The sequence below is a fragment of the Hemibagrus wyckioides genome, linkage group LG17, assembly GCF_019097595.1.
Source record: "Hemibagrus wyckioides isolate EC202008001 linkage group LG17, SWU_Hwy_1.0, whole genome shotgun sequence".
Taxonomy (NCBI): Eukaryota; Metazoa; Chordata; class Actinopteri; order Siluriformes; family Bagridae; genus Hemibagrus; species Hemibagrus wyckioides.
In genome coordinates, this window is record NC_080726.1 from 16,216,663 (window position 1) to 16,244,575 (window position 27,913).

Consider the following 27,913-nt stretch of genomic DNA (forward strand, 5'->3'; position numbering starts at 1 on the left):
AACACTGACAATTCATTTATTACATTTCTCTGTGTACAAAAGTTCATACTCGTGAATGATGGTACAAAATGCAATTCTGTTTTTACCACCGTCAACGTCTCCAAACTGTCATCTTGTACACGTATATCCGAGGAATTGCACAATACAAAGGCATGGAAATAAAACAGAACATCAAAATAGATATTGCATCTTCAAAAGCTAAGTTTCTTCCATAAATACTTCCTTTGCTAGCCACTGTATTTTCTTATAACAGAATCACAGATTTATGTAGCCAGGGAAAACAAAAGTCAGATGATTATCATGTGACCAAAAAAATAAAATCCAAAAAAAAGAATGGAAAGAAATTCAACATAGCAATGACATTCGTAGGCCACAATTGTTACAGTACAACATCAAAGGCCAAAAGTTCTCCATATAGTGGTCCAGGCCCATGAGCCAGAGAGGGTGTGTAGGGGGTGAAGGTGAATGTTTATTTATTTGCAGGTGAAACAGTCTGAGGGTATGTGTGAGTGAAAGAGCACAGAGGTCCCAGTAGGGTTTACGTGAACACCGTGGTCCTGCTGCATCTGTTCCTGCTTTGTCCTGTAACACAGAAGGAGATAGAGAGATAGAAAAAGAATGAAAGAATTTAATCGTCACATATTTATTAAAGCACAGTGAAATGCTTTTTATTTATTTATTTATTTATTTATTTATTTATTTATTTATTTATTTTTTACACATCCCAGATTGTTAGGAAGCTATGGTCATAGCACAAGGTCGACATGATATAGCACCCCTGGAGCAGAGAGGGTTAAGGGCCCCACAGTGGCAGCTTAGCAGAACCCTGAACTTCTGATCCAACCCAAAGACTTTCCACATGAGGAAACTGTAATTACAGTGGAACCTCGGTATACGAATGCCCTCCCTTACGAATTTTCGCCTTTAGAATTGAAATTTTGCAAGAAATTTGCATCATCATACGCAGCATTTTCGGCATAGAAAGGAACCGAACGCCAGCCAAGTTGCGGGTACATCCAGGAGCTGTTTGGTTCAGTGGAAAGCCAAACGAAGCGAGTTTACGAATTTTACAAATTTATTTTTAGCTAGCTAAAGCTGTATTGAAAGTCAACCCACGATACCAGTGTTGCCTTCGGCATGCGTTCAAAAGCTATGTGATTTTTTGTGCGTTGTTTTTTTTTTTTGTGTGTGTGTGTGGACAGATTGGTGCCGTGGGTGATCTGTTTAATTTTTAGCCCAAGCTTGGCGGCACGGCTTCCTGTGAGGAAGTCATATTTCTGGGTGGCTGGAACGGATTATCTACATTTACATCATTTCTTTTGACTTAAGAACTCGCCTCCAGAGCAAATTAAATTTGTATGCCGAGATTCCACTGTATACTTAAACATTAGTTATAAACAAGGCGGGTGACAAAGTGGAGCAATTAAAATCTTGGGAATTTATTCAATAAAACCTTTCAGTGTTTCAACCGTGTTATGGAAGAAGACAATTTACATGTCCAGAAAGAAGTTTCATTACAGAAACATCTCCAAAAAAATATCCATGTGAATCAGTTGGCTTTGATAATGTAATGTGCTACTCACTTGTACATGTGTCATGACTCCTCCTTTTCCTCTTCTCCTAACTCAAGTTTGGCTTCTCTGAAGACTTTTGTAGCTGTAAAACAGAGTTGAGAAATAGTTCACTGCTTATAAAATTCCATATCTGGGTGTACTACAAATCTGACACAATGAACCCAGTTTATTAAACCATAAAAGTAAACACCAAGCTGAGCTACTTTTTTTGTGTGGAAATAACGGAGCCACATGCAGATGATAAGCTTTAATGATTAACGTCAGCGACACGCCTTAGTAAAAGCATCACCCCTGTCCACCCTTTCAGCGCTTTAGCGACATGCAGCAACCAGCATGATTCTAATCGCACTGCTGAAATGACAGAACTGCACAGGATCTTTTCTTGGATCTTCACATTGTGTCACTTTGTCAGCTCGAGAGGGGGCAGTGTTTATCCATCACACACTCAGAGAGGCAGTGGAAGCCGCACGCACTCGATCAGAAATTAGGAATCTAAGCACTAAAGTGTCAGAAGACGCATTTCCAAACAGGACGATAAGTAAAGTTAGGAGATCACAAGCTGTATGATGTTACAAGAGAAGTTATAAATTAGCACAACGAGTACTGCTAATTTTAGAAACCCACACACGAGATAGGAGATGGAAATGAAACTCAGTACTGCTGCAACTGTATTTTACGAAAAAATAAGCAAAGGAAGCAAAAATTTGAAGGGGGTAAAAAAAAAAAAAGAAGAAGGAAAAAACAAAAAAAGAGACTAGAGCCGTCAAAAAAAGCCACCATACCTGTGATTGTTCTTTAAGAAAGTCAGGTAGCTGAAATTCACCTTTAAATACCTAGAAAAAACAACAACAAAGAACTGTTTTAGAGGCTGACATGCTGCAGTCACTACAACAGAGCTTTGTTCCTACATCTAGAGCAAACAAAACAGCGACACTGAACCCATCATCTAACCCCAATCTTTCTATTCTCTCTGTGACAGAGTGAACACCACAGGGTTTTTATATCCTTTAACATCTGTAGTCTATCACTTCTAAGATCTAGTAGTTTATTCATACAATAGTTAAACCTGAACTCAAATGTAGCACAAGAAAGCAACTAAATGACCACATTTTAAAAAGGTCCGAGTACAAATAGCTAAATTGTGGTAAAATAAGCACTGTTTAACTATTAAGACATTCGCACTCAGCCAAGGTGCTGGACTGAGCTGAACCCAACACTCATGTCTCACTGTGTCTGCCAAGTCATAGGATAAAAGGGAGGCAGAGAGAAGGAGGAGGGGGTAAAAGGGATGGGGCTCTTGTGAATTCTGTGCACTGCTGATATCAGAAGCAGCCTCGTTACTGAGTGTTTAAGGAAAGCCAGAGGCTGCAGAAAAGAACCATATCTAATTAAGACAAGTCCAGTTCAGGCTTTTCTGTGTGACTCAGATTGAGTAAAAAAAAGAGGGTCTGAAGGAATGTTAAATACAAATCAAATACTGAATTGAAAGAAAAAAAAGAACCAAAAGGAAACAAGTGACAGACAGAACAGGAAGTAACCGTGCAGGGGGCAAAATAGAAAAAAAAAAAAACAATCATGTGTGCACTTTCTTCCTGCAAAATGTAGAACAAGCAGCAATTCAGAAACTTGAGGGTCTCTCGCTTGTTTTACTTTCCACCACTGATGCAACCACCACTGGGGCCCGTCAGCCATTAGCGCCCCACGGCGTCTAATTCTTTCAAATCCTTCAGCCCTCTCTTCCCTAGAGAGGCAGTTTGAAAGGAACAGACAAAAAGAAATGGGACTGCTGCCAATCGTATACTTATCAAGACATTCTCATTAAAGCTGTTAAAGTTAGAAGATGAAGATGAAGAATTTGTTCCCCTGGTGTGACATGAAAAGTCAGAAAGCTTCATAGAACATCAACATAATATTTTAGACAGTACATGTTTTCTGGTACTTTATAATGTCAGTACTGTATTTGGAAATCTGCTTATTAATCATCAATAAAAAGTATAAAGGAACCTTTTATTCAGCTCTGTTTCTGTTTTCCTGGTTTCAATCATGGCCATGAAAAGCGCACACACACAAATGTTCAAGTATTTCAGCTACTAGGCTTGTTCTTTACAATGCTACTCATTGATATAAAATAAAGTGCACTAATACTTAGTGACCTCAAATGGTGTAAGGTTGCAGTGAAGATCAAGGCTTTGTTTCATTCAGAAAATCACTTCTGTACAGGATTAAATAAAGTACGCTTTTGTTTTACTTTCATCGAAGTCCCTCATTGTCGATGACTCAGTCATAACAACATGCTGGGTAGGCGCTGTTAATTTTCACTTTCACTGAAGGCTTTTTGGAGACATTTTCTTGCCTGGTTAGCATACAAGATGTTTGTACTGGAGGAAGGATTGTGCTGTAGTTCCTCCTCTGGAATTTTTTTTTTTTACAGAGCTCAGTTTCCCCAAAAGTTTCCTTAGATTGCCATTATTAATTGGAAAAATACATCTAGAGCACAATTTTGTGTTGTTTGTTCACTACACAATGTATACTAGGCTTAGGTAAGTATCACCTGGTATTACTGGTGTGTTTTCAGCAGTGAAAACCATACAAAAAAAAAACACATATGTGAGCTTTCTATTCTATAATTATTCATATCATTGGTAATTTAAGTCAATTTCGTTATACAGTGCAACTTACTTTTCTGTTCATATGACAACAGAGAAGCTGAACTGAAATAAACCTGAGTTGCTTGTAACTTAATGTGCGCATGAGACGAGAGTGAATATGACAGAACATGCTCAGGGAAACATTTATTTGACTTGATGCTTTTCACTGTGTTTGAGTACATGACCTGTGCTTTCACAGAGAAGCCGAGCAAATTAAACTTGCTTGGCCTAGCATGAGTAGCCTGCCTACAGGAGATGAGTATTGCTCAAGTTTTTAGCTCTAATTAATGAGAGGAACAACTAGAGGTGGTAGCACCGGGGGTAGAGAACTTCCTGTGCCAAACTGCCTCCTCCTGCTGAGAGCTGCGAGCCGGCGTGGAATTCGTTTGTATCAGTTCCAGCACTGATGTCCATTGTGCTTCTCGTTTTCCATGGTGCCATCAAAACTAGAGACAGAAATAGTATATCTACTCCTCCCAATTTTTAATTCTGGAAATAGAACAGTGACAAAGTTCCAGTGATCACAATGATATTTGTACATGCAGGAAGAACAACAATCTTATCTGTGGAAAAACTCCAAAGCCTCATGCCTGCTTGCATGTAACTCATCATCTAAGAGGAATGCAGGGCTGTGAGCCAGATACTGCTGTGGATAATCCTTAGCCAGGTTCATTTGCTTCTCGTCAGGTTCTGTGCTGCTGATTAGAGGCCAAAGGCAGTGGAAGAAGATATTCTGACAGCAGGGGTCCAGAATCCCAGCTCCTATTTTCTCATCTTCTCTTGTGACACGTCTCCAATTCCCCACATATCACTTACATCCCCATAAAACCCGAGATGATGATCAGGATAGACAGCTCACGTGGCATCATTATCCTTCAGATGGACACATCGGCCAAAATGAAGTGGGAAGACCTTACGCGAAGCTGCTTGTTTATAATAAGGCTGATGAGTAAAAAGGAGAGGGCAGTGAAGGGCACCTCTGGATGAAGCAACTATTTTAGATTTGAGTTGAAATCTACAGTTAGGGCTCCTTGTGCATCTTAAACCTTAAATGTTATAAAAAAATAAAAAAAAATTCTGCAGATTTTGGATCGAATGGACTAGGATCAGAGAAACGTGCGTGTGTGTAAAGTATAAAACAAAAGCCTGCCCCTATCTGCCCATGGAGCTACCAGAAGCTCCAACAGAACTGAAAGCATCAGGGGTTTGTTGGAGGCGAGGGTGTAAGTCGTCTCACCCTTGAAGCAGATATGGAAAAGTGAAGAGAGACAGAGGAATGTGGCAGATGCTGTTTCAGCTGTATTTTCAATCTCCACTGCACTGTTTAATTTTTTTTTTCTTTTAGCTATTTATAGAACTATTCACGGCTGTCATTTGAAAGAAAGGTCAGATTTTTTTTCTACATATATAAAAACATTCTATATGTAGAAACACTATTCACTTGGACAAGAATATTTTTGGACGATAAAAGAATTCAATTCAGTTTTATTTTTAGATTTCTTTCAACAGTTGACATCCAGCAGCTTTAGAAATCTAGCAGTTCTAGCAGTTCAGGATCTAAATGACATATCATGCTACTACATGTACAATGTAAATAATGTAAATATATTATAAATGACATTTTATTACCTCTTTTTCTTTCTTATTATTTTTATTCATACTTGGTTCTTAAATCTGGTTTATTTATATGCTTATGACATATGATATTTCAAGAAGGAGCAGGCCAGGTTTTCATTTCACTGCGAGTTGTATACTGTATATAACTGTAATTTTTAATTTATATATATATATATATATATATATATATATATATATATATATATATATATATATATATATATATATATATATATACACACACACTATATTGCCAAAAGTATTCGCTCACCCATCCAAATAATCAGAATCAGGTGTTCCAATCACTTCCATGGCCACAGGTGTATAAAATCAAGCACCTAGGCATGCAGACTGTTTTTACAAACATTTGTGAAAGAATGGGTCGCTCTCAGGAGCTCAGTGAATTCCAGCGTGGAACTGTGATAGGATGCCACCTGTGCAACAAATCCAGTCGTGAAATTTCCTCGCTCCTAAATATTCCACAGTCAACTGTCAGCTGTATTATAAGAACGTGGAAGTGTTTGGGAACGACAGCAACTCAGCCACGAAGTGGTAGGCCACGTAAACTGACGGAGCGGGGTCAGCGGATGCTGAGGCGCATAGTGCGAAGAGGTCGCCAACTTTCTGCAGAGTCAATCGCTACAGACCTCCAAACTTCATGTGGCCTTCAGATTAGCTCAAGAACAGTGCGCAGAGAGCTTCATGGAATGGGTTTCCATGGCCGAGCAGCTGCATCCAAGTCATACATCACCAAGTGCAATGCAAAGCGTCGGATGCAGTGGTGTAAAGCACGCCGCCACTGGACTCTAGAGCAGTGGAGACGCGTTCTCTGGAGTGACGAATCGCGCTTCTCCATCTGGCAATCTGATGGACGAGTCTGGGTTTGGCGGTTGCCAGGAGAACGGTACTTGTCTGACTGCATTGTGCCAAGTGTAAAGTTTGGTGGAGGAGGGATTATGGTGTGGGGTTGTTTTTCAGGAGCTGGGCTTGGCCCCTTAGTTCCAGTGAAAGGAACTCTGAATGCTTCAGCATACCAAGACATTTTGGACAATTCCATGCTCCCAACTTTGTGGGAACACTTTGGAGCTGGCCCCTTCCTCTTCCAACATGACTGTGCACCAGTGCACAAAGCAAGGTCCATAAAGACATGGATGACAGAGTCTGGTGTGGATGAACTTGACTGGCCTGCACAGAGTCCTGACCTCAACCCGATAGAACACCTTTGGGATGAATTAGAGCAGAGACTGAGAGCCAGACCTTCTCGTCCAACATCAGTGTGTGACCTCACAAATGCGCTTCTGGAAGAATGGTCAAAAATTCCCATAAACACACTCCTAAACCTTGTGGACAGCCTTCTCAGAAGAGTTGAAGCTGTTATAGCTGCAAAGGGTGGACCGACGTCATATTGAACCCTATGGATTAGGAATGGGATGATGGGATGTCACTTAAGTTCATATGCGAGTCAAGACAGGTGAGCGAATACTTTTGGCAATATAGTGTATATATATATATATATATATATATATATATATATATATATATATATATATATATATACACACACACACACACACACATTATATATATATATATACACACACACACATACACACTATATATATATGTATATATATATATATATATATATATATATATATATATATATATATATATATATATATATATATATATATATATACACATACATATATACACACACACACACACACACACATTATATATATATATATATATTTTCATTATATTTATATATAATTATATTTCAATTATATTTTTAAACATAGAATAATTTTTTTTATTTAATAACTGATGTCTATTAGAGATTTGTGTAGACTAAAAAAGAGTCACTAATATTTGCAGATTCATGATTTTTTTTTGTCACGTACACAGTTATATACAGTATGCAGTAAACCTGCAGTGAAATGAAAATCTACTCCTACTGGCCTTCTCCTGCTTAGACTGTGCATATAAATAACTAAATTAAATGATTAAGAAAATGTGTTTGGGAATGTGTTGCATGTAGTAAGAGCAACAATACCTAAATGTCTAAACACTAACCTTAATCATTTTCACAGTCAATGTATTTCAGTTAATCAGCTGTATTTTGGATGGATCTCAAGGTCAAGATCTCTGAAGAAAGCTGATGATGAATCAATACACTGTCTGTAAACAACAAAGAGCTTAACCCAAGCGCAATGTGCTCAATGTTTAAACACTTGCTCTTGATTTTTATCTTGCGTTCTTTATTACTGTTGTTATTAAGATGAAGTGAAATCTTGTAAATATAAAGACAAGGCTTTCCTACTGCATCCTCCTGTTTTTGCTGCATCTAAATGGCTTGTCACTGTTCTCACTGTTCTCTGATCTGACAGGATTGAGGTTTTTTATGCAAGCCTCATAAATCTGAGCAGTGGGTGGACAAGCTTCAGCAGTCGGACCTGCCCGGTCCATATTTACTGCCACACCAGAGTCACTCTTCACGCTGGACTCAGATTAAATTAAACCTCAAATCAGACCTTTCATCCACTTGCTCCTTTCAATAAAACCTGAGAACCTTCACACTAACCTCCTCTTGTACTGTATGCAAAGGTGTAATCATCTGACTGCATCGTCTCATCCTGCTAATTGAGCCCGAAGTTTGAGTTCGCTCATCCGACTTAAACACAAACTCATCATAATCATCCTCAGACCAGGAAGGTATTGATCTTGATATAAAATTTCTGAACATAGATCAGAGGAGCTGTAAAGCCGCTTAATAGGTATTGATTGTGGCTTTGGAAAGGATTCAAGACGAGCTAATTCACATACAGCGAATGCTGTACAGACAAATAAAGGGGAGAATGAAAGAATTATACTCGACCAACCACAAAATGATAATTACTGTAATGTAACGTGTACTTACAACCACTGAAAGAGCAGAGATTGAGACAGAAAGTAGAAACTGCTCAGCAAAGCAAAGCTTAATTCATTCCTTTTACTGTGAAAAAGCATCACACTGCCATACAGTTTTAATCACAGTGACGTGCCAAATAATTCAGACTGAATTACTGCAAATAGGAGATCAAACAGTTCGTTCAAAGCAGCTGAAAGGACAGAAGTCCTCTTTGGTATATGGCTGAGGGAACGTTTGTGCTCTGCTTTCATTTAAATGATTTTTAGTATATAAAAGTGTTGCAGAAAGCGAACACAGGGGCATTGATGCACGAAGCAGCACACAGCAGTTTGCTTAGTAACCTGATGAGCTAGCTCTATGCAAAACAGTGAAGCTATTCTAGCACCAGTGTTTATATTAGAGTTTAATATGGAAGCTGAATCTGATATACTTGTGGCAAAACAAAAATTGAGGTTTCATTTGTTTGCTTGCTCAGTAGCTCACACTGATCTCACACTTCAACTGATCGTTACAAGGAGCTCTACCAATCATTGGACATCTATTACATGATGATGATGTTAATATCAATAATATTAATATTATATTATATTCTCAGTCAGATTATATTATCAGTCATTCTTCTTAGTATTATTGAATAATGAAATAATATTTTATTATTTTAATAACTGTTTTATAAGTGTTAATAACAGCAAGATCAACAATATTTATTATGATAATGATGATTACAGTAATCACCTGTTTATCACGGGGGTTATGTTCCAAAACCACCTGCAATAAACGAAAATCTGCGATACATAGATGTCACCCCCAAATGCTTTTTTTTTTAAATTGTTTAAGCCGTAAATGACCCTCCAACATTCTTTAAAGACACAGAAAATATTTGCAAGCATATATATTGCAAGATGAATTTTGGGTAAATTTGTAGAAATATCCCATTTATAGTGAGTACTGTATGTATGCCTTAGAAGGTGCAGAGCGTTTGGGCGACATAACAGGGCTTGGAGAAAAAGCGTAAAAATACAGCGTACACAGAACACCACGAAACACTTGGGACTGTGACGTGAAGAACTGGGATGCTGGAGAATTCTGCTTCCCTTTCCCCAACTGCACGCATAGCCACAGCCAATCATAACCGTGATTAAATGAATGGGACATTCCGATTGGCCAGACTCGTTCCTCCAGCTGTACTGTATTTTGATTTTCAGCATCTCCGCACCGTGCTTTCTTAAACAACGCTACGTGTTCTTATTAACATTTTACTTCATTTTCAATTAATGTTTATATTTTGCAATTAATAATTATATTTTTATTAATAAATGACCTTATTTCAACATAAAAACAATTCACTATAACAAAAATGTTTGTTATGTTCGATATATGAACCGCGATATAGCGGGAGATTACTGTATGATGATGATGATATTATATGATATTACAATTTTTTTTCTTTTCAGATACCGAATACAATACGTTTCTTAGAAAAACTTCTATGCTTAAAAATGCACAGTTACAACATCTAACAAAAAAAAACAAACAAACACTTGCATTGTAATTACAATAAATATATAGAAGTATGGGGGGAAAAAACCCTAACAAAACTAAAACTAATCAAATCTCTTTAATATATGAACATTTCCAGTTCCAAATATTATTTTTTCCCCCAAATCCAGTTCTAATCGTTGGGATTTGTTACAGGATCTGCTATCTGATACGTTTTCCCTGATATTCAATCTACCATTTTTTTTTTGCTGAAATTAATACTTGAGCTTGGACTGCTAACATTACTTATTATCATTAATTATTATTATTTATCATATGTTTCAATGGGTAATGTCACGTTATGAGTAACACATCCAATAGCAGAAATTAAGCAGGAGCTTTCAGCTGCCTGGTCTAATAGAAAACTGCCCTTAGATCTACACTGGTCATAAAAATTCACAGCAAGTTACATAACATTTATACAGCTGTCAGATTTAATAAGCTGCTGAAAAAAAATGTGACATAAATCTGAAATATTCTATATATTCAAACAGAATGGTCCCCAAGACTCTAATTGCAGTACAATTCTACATAAAATACTACCTTATAACTGAATCTGTCAGATTTTTTTTCTGATGCCATAAAAATAATCTATAATTTCAGGAAACAGTACTTAATCTTGAATATGGAAAATGTGGGGAAAAAAATTGAAAAAAACAACAACCTAGAAATAGTAACAACAGAACAATAAACAAAAAGCTCTTAAAAGCCTTCCAAAGCGAATTACAAATGATGAAACAAGCAAAGAGATAGAGCAAGCAGAGGACAATACAGACAGTACTACATAGAGGATTTTGAAGGTAGTGATGCATTCTGCTGTCCGGATTGAGGTTGAAAATTCATTCCAACACTGAGAGACAGACAGTTTGAAAGTTAAAGCAGTCAAATATTGATTGACGCATGGATGGATGGATGGACGAACCAATTGCATGGATGGATGGATGGACGGATGGGTGGCTGGGAGGATGGATGGACGAATGGATGGATGGACAGACCAATTGCATGGATGGATGGAGGGATGGACACATAGGTGGCTGGGAAGATGGACGGATGAATGGATCGACAGATGGATGAAGGGATAGCTGGTGGGTTGTAACAATGGACAGATGGATGGACGGACACATGGGTGGATGGGCAAATGGATGGATTGATAGATAGATGGATGGACAGACAGATGGATGAATAGACAAACTACTACATAGATAGACAGAGGGACAGATGGCTGGGTGGGCAGACCAATTCATGGATGGATGGATGGATGGACAAATGAATTAGAACATACAGATTCTGCTCTGCACATGACATCCAGGGTGTCACACCTCCTTAAATATTTTTAATATTTACTTACAATTTAGAATCCACTGTTGGCTGATAAGTGTGATTATTAGTTGACTTACAATTAGTCATTAGTTGGCCTACAATTCAGTCATTTTTGCCTTTCAAGAATTCCTATATACACATTTATACAGTGTGTGTTAGTGAAAACGGGATTTCAACATGAGATTCTGTGCTCTTCATGACAGCAGGGAGGAATGACAACTTGAAGGCCTTGGGTAGTTTAAAGTTGTCATGATCTATCAGTTCAGCCAGGATGAGTCAGGGAGCTCGGGTCAGAGCCAGCTAAAAGTCTAAAGTCTCATCAAAAATTTTGAGATATACTTCCACTCTCTTTTCAGCCTGCTGACAGGCTGTAATTTACACTGGTCACTGTGTGTGTGTGTGTTAGACTCAGAGAACTATTATCTCAACACACACTATGACACATTATGAGTGCTCTTGAGATTATTCACTCCTTGTTCATTATCACATACCTGCATCCAAACACTCTCTGTTATCTACTTCTTACTAATCACAGTAGATAAACATACAAGATTAGGGGTTTCTAACAGAGTTCTCTTTTCTTCTGAATACAATCTGTTCTTTCAAACTCACTCTCTTTTCTGGGCTTCAGTCAAAGAAAGAAAAATGGAGTAAATATGTGCGGTCAAAGTCAGAGCTTTCAAGCTCTAAACAGTGTATAGCCACATCTGGTTCCAACTTATTGTGAATCTGAAGCTCGCTCATAAGAAGGAATTGATTTAGTCATAGCCTCAGTGGTATTGCACAGGCTTAGCTATAGGAAAGTACACAGTGACACATGAATCACATGTATGAAGTACATTTTTCCACATACAGTGAACAAACCACTGGGGTTCTTTGTGGTTCAGTTCAGACTTGGTTCTGAACAAAGTCATTTGTGACACTTTGTAAACTAAAGGCCAAACGTTTATATTTGGATTAAACCAAATGCAGTGACGTAACGTGTTAACTAGAGAAACATCACTGAGTACTTCACAGGGAAAGAGATATTTGGATATTTTTCATCTATTTATCCTGTCAAGTAAATTAAATTTGAGTAAAACAGATGTCCAAGACGATAAACAAATAAATTATGCCAAAAAAAACTCCCCAAAAAACAATTCCTCACCAATATTATATATATATATATATATATTTTTTAAAATCATGACACTTAAAGAAAATCTTCAACAGGTCTCTCCATGACTTTTTGTAATTTTGTAATTGCAGAAATGAACACCAAATCAAATAAACTCCACGATATTCAAAAGAGCTTGAAATGTTTTAAATTTACCGCAGATTTTCTGCAGATTTGGTTCAAGACACATCATGTGATATTATCAGGACGTGCATTCAGCCAAAACCCACTTTGATTCATGTGTACAGCTCTCAAAGAAAGTAATTATCTGTCTTTTAGAAAAATTATGTGGAATTTAGCAAAAATGTCAACATGTGAGAATGTTTAGTTCCTGCTTTGTTTTGGGGGCAGTGGTGGATCTGGGTTGTTGATCAGAGGGTCAGGGTTCAAGCTGCAGAACTGCCAAGCTGCCACTGCTGGGCCCTTGAGCAAGGCCCTTAACCCTCTCTGACCCCAACCACCTAATCTGATCATAATCTTAACATTTAAGCCGGGAATGTAAATGAAATGTTGAGGATAAAATAGAAAGAATAATGCTGCTACTGAGAGTACTGAGAGTTTAAGTGCTTAGACCCATTGATTAGGAAAGACGTATTACTGAGGCGAATGAATTAGGTAAGTGAAGCTCTAAAGAAGAGAAGCCAAATAAGCACTTAATGAGCACAGTGGACTGCTGATTTGTCACTGGACAATCGGTCACTCTGAACTGAGCTCAATTCCAAGCAGCAGGCTAGAACATGTTTTAACAAATATGTATTAAAATATATTTTAATATGCCTCCATATTGTTAACAAAAACAATTATGTAGTAGTTCACGTCCTCCTCCTTCTCCTCCTCTTACCAACAGCCATGAGCGGATAAAAACCCTCAGCTGGGATATGTTCAGAAATGAATAATGATGAATACAGAAGACATTTGCATCGCGGTTTCTGTTTCTGTTATCTGGTCGAAACATCTAGGCAGCACCTTAAATTTCCAACGCACCATGGACTTCCAGTTAGGCCCTGTTGCCATGGAAACCTCTTGCAGGGCCATTTGCAAGATACAGTAGAGAAAGCCCAGTGGGAAGTCATTGAACAAGACAAAAACACTGGAACACAGCGTACATGTACGTGCAAGCACGTAACAAAAGATGAATCAATTAAGCCTGTGTACTCTGCGTGTGTGTGTGTGTGTGTGAGTGAGAGAGAGAGAGAGAGAGAGAGAGAGAAAAGGGAAAGAGAGAGAGAGTTGTGTGCAAATTTCTGCATTTTATGTAACAATCACCCAATTGCATCATCAGACATCACACTGTTTTACCAAAAGGTTTAGAAGCATGTGAATTGGCAGAAATGCATCTTGTTTAGACCTACGCATCATCCTTGAATAGTAGACATATAGGAAGAAACATCTATGACTAAAGATTAAAGAACTATAACTAAGGTCACTTTCTGAGAGGAAAAAAAAAGAAAAAAAGATGCAAAATCTATTACATATATTGCTATTGGCAGGAAAATGCAGTTGTGGAATGCCACTGGTGCCACAGTTTCTACTTTTCATCACTTTCACACAACATTCCTTCCCAAACCTTTAGCAGCCTTTTCCTTTGAGGAAAATGACCAATTATCATCATGTCTCATAGAACTGCTGAGAACATCTGCATAATCTGTCAACTGCATTAAAATGGCCATTCATTTTGATTCAGGTCTGAAGTGAAATATGCCATTGTGCTGTTTGGAGCTGGAAGTTGTGTTGGCTCGTTTGTATGGAAACCAGACTTTCTTAAGGTCTTTGGGGTTTTAGGGGTTTATTGGTTTCATATTCAACATTGTGGACAGAACATCTGGTTGAAAAGTATCATCTCTCTTCATATTCAGCAATAAAAAATGTGTGTGTGGTTTGTATTATTGAAAAATGTGTTATTCTTGGCGCATATATTAGAAATAGTTTTTGTAACCCATCTAAATACTATATAAAAATTTCTAACAAGATTTAGGTGAAGATATGTTCTTTAATATTCAAGCACAAAGCTAGTATCGGAAACTGAGATGTTCCTCTTTACAGTTCTATATAAAAGTGTGATAATAAATCGGATCAGGCAGAGTGAAGTACAGTACTACCCTTCTTTCTCTCCTCAGACTAAACTGTGAACATTTAGGGAAATGTTCTTTACTGTATGCATACAGTGGGAAAAAATATGCAACAAGATACGTATAGTGTACATTAAAATATTTAATTACTTATAAAAAATGTGATTTCATTGCTAAAATTAGTTAAATTGGTTTAACTTGAGTTAAACTAAAATCTTGTTGGTACTGATAGGAAGAAATGACTATAGGATGAAATGAAGCTGTGGCAGAATAGTGACGTGGGTAATGCTCCTGCTTCACAATGGTGGGTTTGATCCTGAGCCTGAGTTTATTCAGGGCTTTGAAATTACATGATCAGATCATGTAGGTTCTACCTGAAACATACTGTGTTAATGTAACTCAATTCAAAGAGCTGTACCGCACACCTTGGGAGCAGATCCTACAGCCCTACTACTATGTGTGTGTGCTGTACTGCATGTAGAGGAGGAGAAGATGGGCTGGATCCGGGGGGAAATACATTAATACAATGCAGATGTTTAGGGTCAATCTCGAGCACATGCTTCACACTCAGGAAGAAAGGCAGGATATAGCTATTGTTGCACAAGAGAATTAACGCTATCGAAAAGGACACTGAACCCACACACACACACACACACAGACACAAAAACACAGACATACACACAGACATACATACACACAGACAGGACATACACACAGACAGGACACACAGACAGGACAGACAGACACACAGACAGACACACAGACAGACAGACAGACAGACACACACACAGACAGACACACACACAGACAGACACACACACAGATAGACACACACACAGATAGACACACACACACAGATAGACACACACACAGATAGACACACACACACAGACAGACACACACACACAGACAGACACACACACAGACAGACAGACACACACACAGACAGACACACACACAGACAGACAGACAGACAGACAGACACACACACAGACAGACACACACACACAGACAGACACACACACACAGATAGACACACACACACAGATAGACACACACACACAGATAGACACACACACACAGACAGACACACACACACAGACAGACACACACACACAGACAGACACACACACACAGACAGACACACACACATACGGATATAAGTGTCGACTTCTGTAATTAATCACTTCGACTCTTAGCTTTTCAAACCTCTGGGAAATATGAAGGATATGCAGTTTTAGCCAATGCCAAAGATTCCTTTCACCCACAGGACACATGTAAAAAGTTATTATCATAACAACAGCACATATTTCACTTAATGAAATAACACATGGCCCTGGGTAAATCTGCCAAAACTGCCAGCAGTCGAATACATCAGAACGCAGTCATCTTAACCTCAATAACCTCAACGGGAGGGTCGGCTGGAGCGGGGCTGGGGGAGGAGAGGAGAGGAGAGGGGGTGGGGCTTAGTGGCAGGGGGATGGGGAAAGGAGAGGAGTTACATTCTACAGTCTGTACTTTCTGAGTAGCACGCCCATGCTAAGTGTTTAAAAAAACAAGTCTCTATTACTTTTCCATTTCCGAACTCATGGAAAAACTCGCCACAGTTGTTTTAAGCCTGTCAAGTGAATGAGAGATCTCTTCAAGGTGCCAAAACAGTTGGCAACTCCATCTTAAGCTGAATGACAAAAAAAAAAAAAAATGAGGCAGGAAATTGAAACACAGCATTTACCATGCCAGACGTTTTCCACAGATGATGCCCTGCCCTTTAAATTTAGGGACTATTTTGCTGCCCTGGAGCCATTTTGGCATAGCTTATGTATTTTTATGAAGCATTAAACAATCGAAATTTCCCACAGTTCTCCACAGCGCATGATTTTGTCATTAACCGCAGCACATCCAAACCGGATGCTTAAAGTTGCTGAAACATAAAAGAACCACTTCTAACTGTGTGAGAGTGACCAAGCAGAGGCCCTGAGGACATGTCAGTACACACCCTGCTCCCACACATCACTGACAGCCAGCCATTAGACTTCCAGCCCTGCCACCATGCCTCAACTCCAGCTCCTCCAAAAAGAATTAGTCCAAATGACAGCAGCTGATTTTGACCTTTAACCTGGGAAGAATGGCTGAGATGAGATGCGCTCAAGTGTGGTGTCCTCTTACACGCTACGTACTGAACTCCATATCCATATCTGCAAGCAACCCATCAGCGCGCTCATCCGTAATGGAGTTTGGCGAATGAGGAATAATGTTAACACTGCAATTGCCTAGCAGTCTCTTCTCATTTCATAACAGAGTGTACTATTAGGTCTTGAAAGCACCAGTGGGCTTACATCCAACAAGGCATCAAGAATTATTAGGGATCAATAACAAGGAAAACAATAAAAATACAGAAGCTGTGCCTTCAAAACCTTTCACAAGCTGTCAAAACACTGCACCTCTTCATGCCTACTTTTTAAACAAGAAAATGAACATCTGTGAGACGGAGCATTTGTTATTGTATTTCAAACTAAACCGTTGCTGCTCTGAAAATGATGTTAAAGTCAGCAGTGACAGCCAACAGACTTAAAGCAGCTTAGTTACCTGATACACTGTTGTTCAGATGTTTTTTGTTTACTGCAAATTTAGGTGCAGACACAGAAAAAAAACCCTACGCAAAAGCATAGGCACAATACCCTATATGTTCAGGGATGTGGTCTTGAGCTTGCAAGCGATATTTTCCAAGCATCATTTATAATGTACCTGTATGAATAGAAATTTGATATATGGAATCATTTTATATTCACTAAAGCTCTTCTTAATGCCAATTCACACCAGATGGCAGATGCTGCAGTGTCCTTTGTGCTGTCATGATGAAGTAGCCTTTAGAACCCAGCAGAGCACAGAGCAGCTATTTCTTTTTTAAATTAAGCATAGTTTTGTGATATATGGACATAGTCATTCGTTAGAAATGCTAAAAATAGAATAATAATGCTATAATCTGTACATGGGTGAAATTTTCTGTCTGTAGCCCAATACAGCAGTGTATAAACATCCACAGAGAAGTTGTAGAAATGAAACTTCCACTTCTTTAATGAACTTTTATGCGATAAACAATAGAAATGCACGGTTCAAATATTTAGAGATATTGGGACATTATATTTACTAAGCAAGCGCACGGAAATATATGCCCTGCAAAGCTTCACACTCTTGATGGGCTTCATACTCTTGAAAATGGGGGTCACAATTTTGTGCCCATAGCAAAACAACAACAAAAAAACAACGCTTCACTATAGTGAAATTTAGCTTGCTTTCTTGTTTTCTTTTTAAAAGATGACAATAATATTATTTAAACTTATTCCTAGACATTAGATATTTTCACTTCAAACATTAAATAGTTTTATTCTATTGGCAGATCATTTAGCTACTTTCTTGAAATAATAATAATAATAATAATAATAATAATAATAATAAGGGAAAAATATAAAAATGTAAAAAATTAACTGCAAAAAGAAAAAAAATTCAAGCTTGAAAGTAGTATAGAAATAGCTAGAAATAGGTTTAATCATCTTGAGAAAATTATTTTATAAATCATCTTAAAAGTCATTTCTACATGTTTAGATCAATTTTTGCAGTGACCTTAAAATGAGGTCAGTTGAGAACTCCTCATTTATTAATTTACTTAGATATGTCTTCAAACAGCTATGTGATTTTTATTTCCTAATGGGAATTAAACAAAACTTGAGAATGAGATTTTAAGCACTTGCATTCAGAGTAAAGGCTGTCGTGAGGATCCAGTGCATTTTGTGCGTCTCAGGCTTAAGGGAGTGCTACAAAACGCTAGGAATTTCATGTACATGTTCATAATTCAGTAGACAGCAAGAGATTCTCTAGAGTCGAGCTCTGGAATTGAAGATCTCAGGGATTCACCAGGTTTAGCATATAATCTGAACTCCTCAATGTGGCATCACTCATCACTCACCTCTTTAAGGAACGTGGATATTCAAGAAGTAGCACTTTTTTCCTTTTTGACTCAGTACTCCTCAGTAGGTTGTTATATCAAACCCTGCACTGCTAAACTGCCACTCCTGCACAAGGTGAATAGCCTTCATCTGATCTGCGTTACTGTTATTCGCTTTGGATAAACGTTTCTGCCAAAAATGTCAATGTACAGCCTTGTGAACAGGAGTGAATGGTTGACTGGCATCCCATAATAATTCTGCTGCCAGTCAGAATGATGGCAGAAAGTCTGTTTTCCACAGCAGCTTTTACTGGCTAAGGACCACCCTCAAGGACCTCTGACTGACATGTACAGCAACCAATCACAGTTCGTTTTGTTCAGCGTATTGATGAGTGTGAAAATGTAATTATTTACAAAAAAAATTGATTAAAAATTAATGACGTTACCGTGAACTTCACATAATTTGGAAAATCCAACGTTTAGCTGATCCCCATAAGTGCTCATTGTCACGGCTTTGCTCTTCCACGAGGGAAGTAGAGCATCATGACGGCTTTGTTACCAGGTGGACCGATAAAAAATGCGACACACACATTTTCCTGTAAATCCTGTAGTATCCAACCAATCAGAGGGTTTGTGTTTCCAATTTTGTGTGCCATATGCATCAGCCAATGAGGTCTGATGTTGAGACTATCTGAGAGCTAGCGTTCACATATGCTTCTCCCATTTTACACAATATTGTATCTATATTTGTAAGATTAGCAAACTAACAATGTTATTTTATGCTTATGTGTAAAAGTACATATGAACGTGAATGTGCAGTGGTGTTTTAGCACTCACCCTTCTAGTGTTGTCCAGAACACGTGGGTCAGGGCGACCGTAGTTGGGTGGGTTAGCATGGGGGTCGTAGCCTAGTCTGGCGAGCATAGGTGCGATGACTGGCATGTCCCTCAGTACGTCCACCGGGATTTTCCCCACCCACTTGGACAATGCCTCCACATTGACCGGCTTGATCACCTGATCCGTGGATCGCTCCACCCTGTAAAACACAACAAGCTGAGATTAGCACTAACATATTGTTCCCCATACAGTTAGCTGCCTAATTAACCCGAAATGCATCAAAATTAAATAATGCTCTGGGCCTTGCTCCATTATAGCAGCATGTAAAAAGGTTCAAATGAACAACATTTCGCTTGCTGAGATCATCTCCCCATTGCCACGTATCACGTTTCTTCGGCTACATGATGTTTGGATTTCATTAAGATAATGACAATGGCAGTAATGGCTGTATTACAGACAGAGTGCCAATAATTCTCCTTAACCACCCAGTTCCAGGCCACTGATCACATGCTGGAGTGAAATAGCTTAAATAATGAAATAACAACATGCAGCTTTATGGTATGGTTGCAATTTCTATAATTCAAAACAAAATCCACATTGTGTGTAGGCATGTTGCTCTTGCACGTATATTAAAGCATTCAGGTAGCTCGAACAAAACAACACCGTTACTATGGTTACAGTGAGTGAAATGTTTTTGAAAACATTTTCATGAGCAGATTAAAAATGAATCATGCATTATGTCACACCCATGCTAAATTATTGATCTGGGTGAAATAAAATATTCAGCGAGTTGGGCAGAGCTGATGTTTATTAGAGAAAACACAATATCTGCAGTTCAGTTCATTTCAATACTTTCTGCACTGAGAAGACATTAAAACCGTTCTTGAGGCTTAAGAGAGAGGATGATATTCTCACACAATATATGCAGGGTTTTTCCTCCAGAGAATATTGAAAGCCTGCCGTCTTCCTCAAACCGAGTGGCGTCTCGCAATTCTGGCAAAACTACTTTTGCACTCGTTCAAACAGAGCTCCGGCCAACACTTTTCCGCTTAATGCAATTTAAAAAAATAATATTTAAAGATAACGCAGCCGTTAAAGTCGTTCATATCCGACAAAGACGTTATCATTTATAGAAAGGTTTTCCACAGATGTTCCTTCATGATCATAAATATCAAAAAATGGTCATCTGGTCTGTATTAAGATCTTTATAGTGGAAAAAATAAATTGTGAACAGGTCGCATCTGTGTTCCTGAACGCATTACAAACATTTTCCGAGTCAAACTTTGCATTTATGCGTCTCCAGTCTCTTTCCTATTTTCTGAACCTCACATGGATCCTCTTGGTTGTTTTATTCTGCCCCAGCATCAGTATCTCACCAGTTTAGGTTTTCCTTATGTTTTGGGTATTGTTTTTCAAGAGAGAGGCAAACTCAATGAATCACAGCCAAAAAAAGAAGAAAAAAATAATAATCAGCATCTCATCATGCAGTTGAATCAAATGTTCTTATGTACATTTATTAAAAGTAAATATTTTAATAAAAGTCACATGATCATTTGTCGCATTTATATCCACCTATTTTTTTTTTTTCAGAAACCATTTTTTTTTAGTTGTATTTATCTTCAGTGATTTTCACACTAGACACATCTGCCATCCGAATCCGAGCGTGATAGTTCTTAACGTCCCCTGCAGTTGTGATTCACATGATTTCATCAAACCCTGGAGCATTTGTGTTCATCTTATACGTCATCACAAATACGCATGGGCAACACAACACGCCTCTGCTGCAATTTTAGTGCTATTATGACAGTAAGGCATCTCACCTCTTCTGTTTCCCATATTGTTGCCCTGACACTCATACATGTGTGTTGTGGAAACTAAGGATGTCGTCATCGGCTAAAACACACTCAGGTGACTGTACTTCCTGATAGAGAAGCCTCGGGTTCGGTACTGCGGTGTGCTTCCAGGTCTGCATGACAACTTTTACATTACAAATTGAAACCTTTACTCAAGGAGAAAAAAGTTCTCAAACCTGTGCTCCATTTCAGTCTAAACTGCCAGTACGGAAGCCTCCCCAGTCTTGATGTAAACCTAAACCAGGGAAAACAATACCCAAATCGAAAGCCAACAATTGGTCTACAAAATTAGATAACTATTTGATCTCTATATTGGATAAAAAGCAGCTAATTCTCAAGCTAAGAACATTGCTGCTACAGTACAAATATAGTACGTTTGTTTCTTTCACAGAAATTTTCCAGTAAATTCTGAACTTTCCACTGGCTTCAAACCACAGGGAATGGGAAAAGTGCTTAAGAATAATGCTATGCATTAATGCTGTCTCCCTCCCCTCTCCCTTTCACTGTGTTTTTGGAGCAAAGTCTAGTTGAGGCCACCTTTGTTATTCCCCCTGTAGAAGCGACTAGAAGCAGATGGGAAACAGATTACAACAGTCGATCCCCGTCTGCCGTCCAGGCACTGGGAATCTCCAGCAAGCCCTGACTTCCAACATCAGAGAGCCACATGAATGCCAAATGCCAAATGTCCTTCAGGACAGGAATTCTAATATGACATGGCCTAAAAGATATTTTTTCCATACTTTTATTTCCACTAGGGTGAGGCCTCTAGTGTGACTCACACTGCCATGTGTGGTCGAGTCTACAAGCGGATGAGTGTATGGCCCAGGAGCAAGCGTGACTGCCTGTCTCATGCCTCGTCACGTCTCCTTAGGCATCTTTTACACTCTCAGAGCTTCCCAGCTGAAATTTAAGAATCAGTGTGAGAGCACATCTTTTTTTTAGACAGTCTGTTCCTCCTCCACAAACACAGTAGATTATGGCTTAGACTATCAAAAATGCTGGCTTTGCATCCACACATGACGTCATCACTGCTTGACCAGTTTCCCTCGCACGGGAAGAAGCTAGTGTTTAGTTTTACTGAGTAGCTCCACACTGAGTTAGAGACCCAGCCTTCTCCCTAGACACTAGGGAGTCCATTTACACTAGAAACAAGTGGTGCTTTACGTGTTGGACTCCCTGGCCAATACAGTGCTTTACTTCAATTATCCATCTATGTTTGAATTGCACGTCGGCACTTACTACATGATTAATAGACTTATTTCTGTCTAAAGACAGATGGAATTGCTTTCCTCCTTTTTATTTTTTTAAAGAAGACTGTAGCTCAGGATATTTTCCACTAATGGAAGCTGGCACTAAATTTCACTCTAAAGTGATGCTCTTAGAAATAATAATAATAAAAATAATAAAAAGTAGACATGTGTGATGAAAAGAGGTAAAGACGACGCAGGCTGAGGACTCATGCCATTCTCTAGAAAAAAAAAAATCTTGTCATCTGTTGTTGCCATGGCCAACTAATGGAGAGCCGGCATGGCTTCAATATACTCATGCTAATTAGCAGGAATATATAAAGCTACTTAGACACCCTTTGAGGTGGCATCTGAAAGCATTTGCAATTCAAAAGCTATCACACAGGCATTATAACGGATGCCACATAGGTGATTACTGACAGATCTGCAGATAAGAACATCTGGAACCACTAAACACAACTGAAAATATTAGGTATGCTTTAATACAAGTCTGAGTTCAAGTACAAGTATTTCCTGATACTGATATTGATCCTATTGCTAATATTACTAGAACTGAGTCATCGGTTGCTTTAAGAAAGTCTTTTACCCAGAGGTCAAACTGAATTTCCACCAGTTTTGGGGGGAAATTCATATTCAGTATTGAACGTTGACGGATTGTATGCAGACAGCAATGTGTGTGATTTGTAAACCAGGAAACAAACTGGATAATGCAAGGAAGTTATAAAAATCTGATTATTGGGTTTAAATGTTATAATTTTACTGAAGCAGTTGTATGTAGTGTTACAGTGGTTCAAAACATGATCATAGAGCTATCCTGGAGAGGTGTGAATTATTTGCCCAGCAGGAAGTTAAACCCAGCCCCTTTTTCATCACTCCGCTTTGTCTTGTGGTGACAAAATAATTCACTTGTTTATACTGATTGAAAATCTTCATTAAGTCGATTTCCATTTCGCTGGCAGAATAACGCATTTGAACGCCAGACTACTAGTGAAAACGATTAAGCAATGAGGTACATTTTGTTGATAGTCATGTGCTGCTAGCCACAAACTTCCCATGCTCAGTTTTATGTTTAAGATTTTTAAATGCCAGAGTGCTTGATATCAGTATTTGTAACATGACCATTAGTTCTTATGGTTCAGCAGAACCTCAGTAGCTCTGAGTTTTGTTATTCACATTCCCATGGGCTGGCCAAAGTAGGGCTGATCAATCTTCTTCCTCCCCACCCATAGCCCATGTGTACAGGAGTGCTTTTAGAAATCACAAATCCCTCATGGGTCTGAGAACAGTGCTGGTAAAGAAAGAGGAATAATTTAACAGAGCTACAGATGTCCATTTCTCCAACAAGAGCCATAAGACCTCTTAACATGGAGATCGATATAGAGATATGGAGAACAAAACAAAAACACTCAAATCTGTCAGGTGTGTTAGAGCAGGAGCAAGACTGAACTGTGCAGGGCATTTCAAAGCACCAAGCAGATTCCTGAGCAATGCCAACAGGACATTGCAACACCCACCAAAACCTTTTTCCAGATTATACATAAAAAACTAAAAAAAAAAAAAGCACCATTCTTGCACATCTCTACAAACAAGTTAAAAAAACATGCAAAGTTCTTCCTCATTGAGCTCTGCTTAATGGCTTCTGTCTGTGTGTCAATTATTCATGATGAACTCTAGTGCTTTTCTGCAGGCTGGTGTTTTCCTAAAGTCAGATAAGAGAAATCCCAGCTGCATCACACTAAGTAATGGCCAGAGCTCTGCCACAAGTCACCTTAAAAACATGAACATGTAATGGATCTTAATGGTCATGTCCTGGCTTTAGTGACTCTGGGCTTGGATTATGTGGCGCACCGTAGATAGAGACCTGGGCACTTTTCTGGCAGGTGGTGTGGGCCAAATTTAATGGATGGTTTTCTGTAAGTGCCCTCTGGGAGTCTGGGTGGGGTTCTGTGTTCATCATCAGCCATTAGAGCCCTGTAGGCGCCCCTCCCCCTGCCTAAAATTATATCGATGCCTCTTCTGAAAATGAGCGATGGTGCCCCAGTTGCCCTGGAGGACTGCAGCATGATTGGGGCTTGAGTAGGCATGTTCTACCAAATACCTCATAAAAACTGGAGGGCCACCTTGGGCACAGTGTGCACAAAAGGTCTGCTGATGGACTTGTTGTGAGGCAAATTACATACCCGTCAGAAACCCATTCTTTGAGCCTGCCAGACTATTCCAGACCTGCCAAGCCCAAAGAGCTACAGTGTGTATTCCCACAGAATGTTGTGGGATGTGACATAATTCCAAAAGGCTGACATTTTCACTGTTGTATCACTCTAGTAACACTTTTTTCTGAAAGGTTATGACCATTTGGTGATGAAAAGTTCTCTGAAATTCAGAGCCTCCCTAAGAAATATAGTATTACAATAAGTTTATTTCACATTACTAAACTCAAAACATTCTCATTTACCTTCACAGAATGCAATGGCACTGTGCTAGCGCGTCTTTCATCGTGAAAAATCAAGCCGAAGATGACTAATGTGAGATGGGAAGAAAGGGAAGAGCTTCCAGAGGGTGTAAGATAATATGTCAAAACAGCTACATAACTGTCAATCATACTAGATTCATGTTGATTCGTTCGTCTATGCTATATTTTGAGGAGTGGGGGAAGGAGGGGGCGGAGCTGTGCTTTTTGTGTATATTTGAGTGATAATTCAGAGCAGCGTAGGCTGTCGTAAAAAAGCTTCTACATAAATTGCTGCTATTCCTTGTCTCCTGTCAGTAAGTGACAACATTGAATTCATAAAACAGTACTTGTCATGGTATTTTTCAGCAGCATTATTGACATCAGTTTGGTCATGTCATGTGTCCATTGCTAGTTTGTGGCTTGGGACACTTCATCAGGTCCCTTTTTATTAATATTTGATTGGAATCAATGTGTTGAAGAACAACATGCATATGGTGAATGGGTGGGATCCATCTGGCATCCAGAATCCAGAAGACTCAGCCTGTCCTCTTCATCCTTTCAGCTCTACCTACTGTATCTATTTCTCAATATCGTTAAATTAACACACCTAAAGGACAGGTTTAGAGTGTGGAGCTGAGGCAGCGTCTGGGAATCAACAAGTACAGTGGTTTACAGTGCCTACAATGGCTTTTAGTAGACCACCGAAGATTCCATTAAGAAGCAGAAACCCATAGAAACTGAAAGGGCCTTGTGAATTTTACCAAATCTAAACCTTTTTAAATGTTTTGTGAAGCATTCAAGGACTGAAACTCTGCCTCAGGACACACAGAGCATATACACACCTGGTTGTAGTCATACAACGAAATATTAGTGTTTTGGTGCATTCACATGCATAGCTGGAAGAGTACAACGCAAACCAGTTTAAACAGTCCAGAATAGTAAGCCAACTGAAAAAGGCACACAGATAAAGAGAGAAGTAAGATCTTTCAACTTACAGCCGCTGACTAATTAATGAAAAGAGGGAAAAAATGGTTTTCATTCCTTTTTAAGTTCACTCCTAGCTTAAATTACACATATTTTTCAGGTCATACCTTGCTCAAAAGAGAGTCTACAGATTAAAACATATACATCAGTGTTAAAAATTGACCTAAATCTTCATTTAAAGTTAGCTAGTTATATATGTAATTAGAGCTGGGTGATTTTCAAGATGAAGTAGGTTTTAATGAATATATAATATATATATATATATATATATATAATATATATAATGTTTATATATATATATATATATATATACATACATACACACACACACACACACACACACACATTATATATATATATATACATATATATATATATATATATATATATATATATATATATATACACACATATATATATATATATATATATATATATATATATATATATATATATATATATATATACACTATATTGCCAAAAGTATTCGCTCACCCATCCAAATAATCCGAATCAGGTGTTCCAATCACTTCCATGGCCACAGGTGTATAAAATCAAGCACCTACGCATGCAGACTGTTTTTACAAACATTTGTGAAAGAATGGGTCGCTCTCAGGAGCTCAGTGAATTCCAGCGTGGAACTGTGATAGGATGCCACCTGTGCAACAAATCCAGTCGTGAAATTTCCTCGCTCCTAAATATTCCACAGTCAACTGTCAGCTGTATTATAAGAACGTGGAAGTGTTTGGGAACGACAGCAACTCAGCCACGAAGTGGTAGGCCACGTAAACTGACGGAGCGGAGTCAGCGGATGCTGAGGCGCATAGTGCGAAGAGGTCACCAACTTTCTGCAGAGTCAATTGCTACAGACCTCCAAACTTCATGTGGCCTTCAGATTAGCTCAAGAACAGTGCGCAGAGAGCTTCATGGAATGGGTTTCCATGGCCGAGCAGCTGCATCCAAGCCATACATCACCAAGTGCAATGCAAAGCGTCGGATGCAGTGGTGTAAAGCACGCCGCCACTGGACTCTAGAGCAGTGGAGACGCGTTCTCTGGAGTGACGAATCGCGCTTCTCCATCTGGCAATCTGATGGACGAGTCTGGGTTTGGCGGTTGCCAGGAGAACGGTACTTGTCTGACTGCATTGTGCCAAGTGTAAAGTTTGGTGGAGGGGGGATTATGGTGTGGGGTTGTTTTTCAGGAGCTGGGCTTGGCCCCTTAGTTCCAGTGAAAGGAACTCTGAATGCTTCAGCATACCAAGACATTTTGGACAATTCCATGCTCCCAACTTTGTGGGAACAGTTTGGAGCTGGCCCCTTCCTCTTCCAACATGACTGTGCACCAGTGCACAAAGCAAGGTCCATAAAGACATGGATGACAGAGTCTGGTGGGGATGAACTTGACTAGCCTGCACAGAATCCTGACCTCAACCTGATAGAACACCTTTGGGATGAATTAGAGCGGAGACTGAGAGCCAAACCTTCTCGTCCAACATCAGTGTGTGACCTCACAAATGCGCTTCTGGAAGAATGGTCAAAAATTCCCATAAACACACTCCTAAACCTTGTGGACAGCCTTCCCAGAAGAGTTGAAGCTGTTATAGCTGCAAAGGGTGGACTGACGTCATATTGAACCCTATGGATTAGGAATGGGATGTCACTTAAGTTCATATGCGAGTCAAGGCAGGTGAGCGAATACTTTTGGCAATATAGTGTATATCTAACACCCCTTAGAACCTGCACTCCATGCTTAGATTAAAAAC

At 38.9% G+C, this 27,913-nt stretch overlaps 1 protein-coding gene across 3 annotated transcripts in view; it reads right to left on the reverse strand.

Moving 5' to 3' along the window:
* Window positions 1–285: 285 nt before the first annotated feature.
* The window catches only part of tpst1 (tyrosylprotein sulfotransferase 1), a 43,661-nt gene continuing 16,033 nt past the window's right edge, over window positions 286–27,913 (reverse strand). For 2 of the 3 annotated variants that reach the window (XM_058413877.1, XM_058413878.1), the window contains exons 3-6: window positions 19,618–19,816; window positions 2,357–2,407; window positions 1,584–1,656; window positions 286–582 (exon numbers count right to left, since the gene is read on the reverse strand). In XM_058413877.1, the coding sequence (XP_058269860.1) occupies window positions 1,621–1,656; window positions 2,357–2,407; window positions 19,618–19,816 (286 nt within the window). In that variant the 3' untranslated portion in view covers window positions 286–582; window positions 1,584–1,620. The remainder of the gene's footprint in view (window positions 583–1,583; window positions 1,657–2,356; window positions 2,408–19,617; window positions 19,817–27,913) is intronic. The other variant, XM_058413879.1, reaches the window with a different exon arrangement.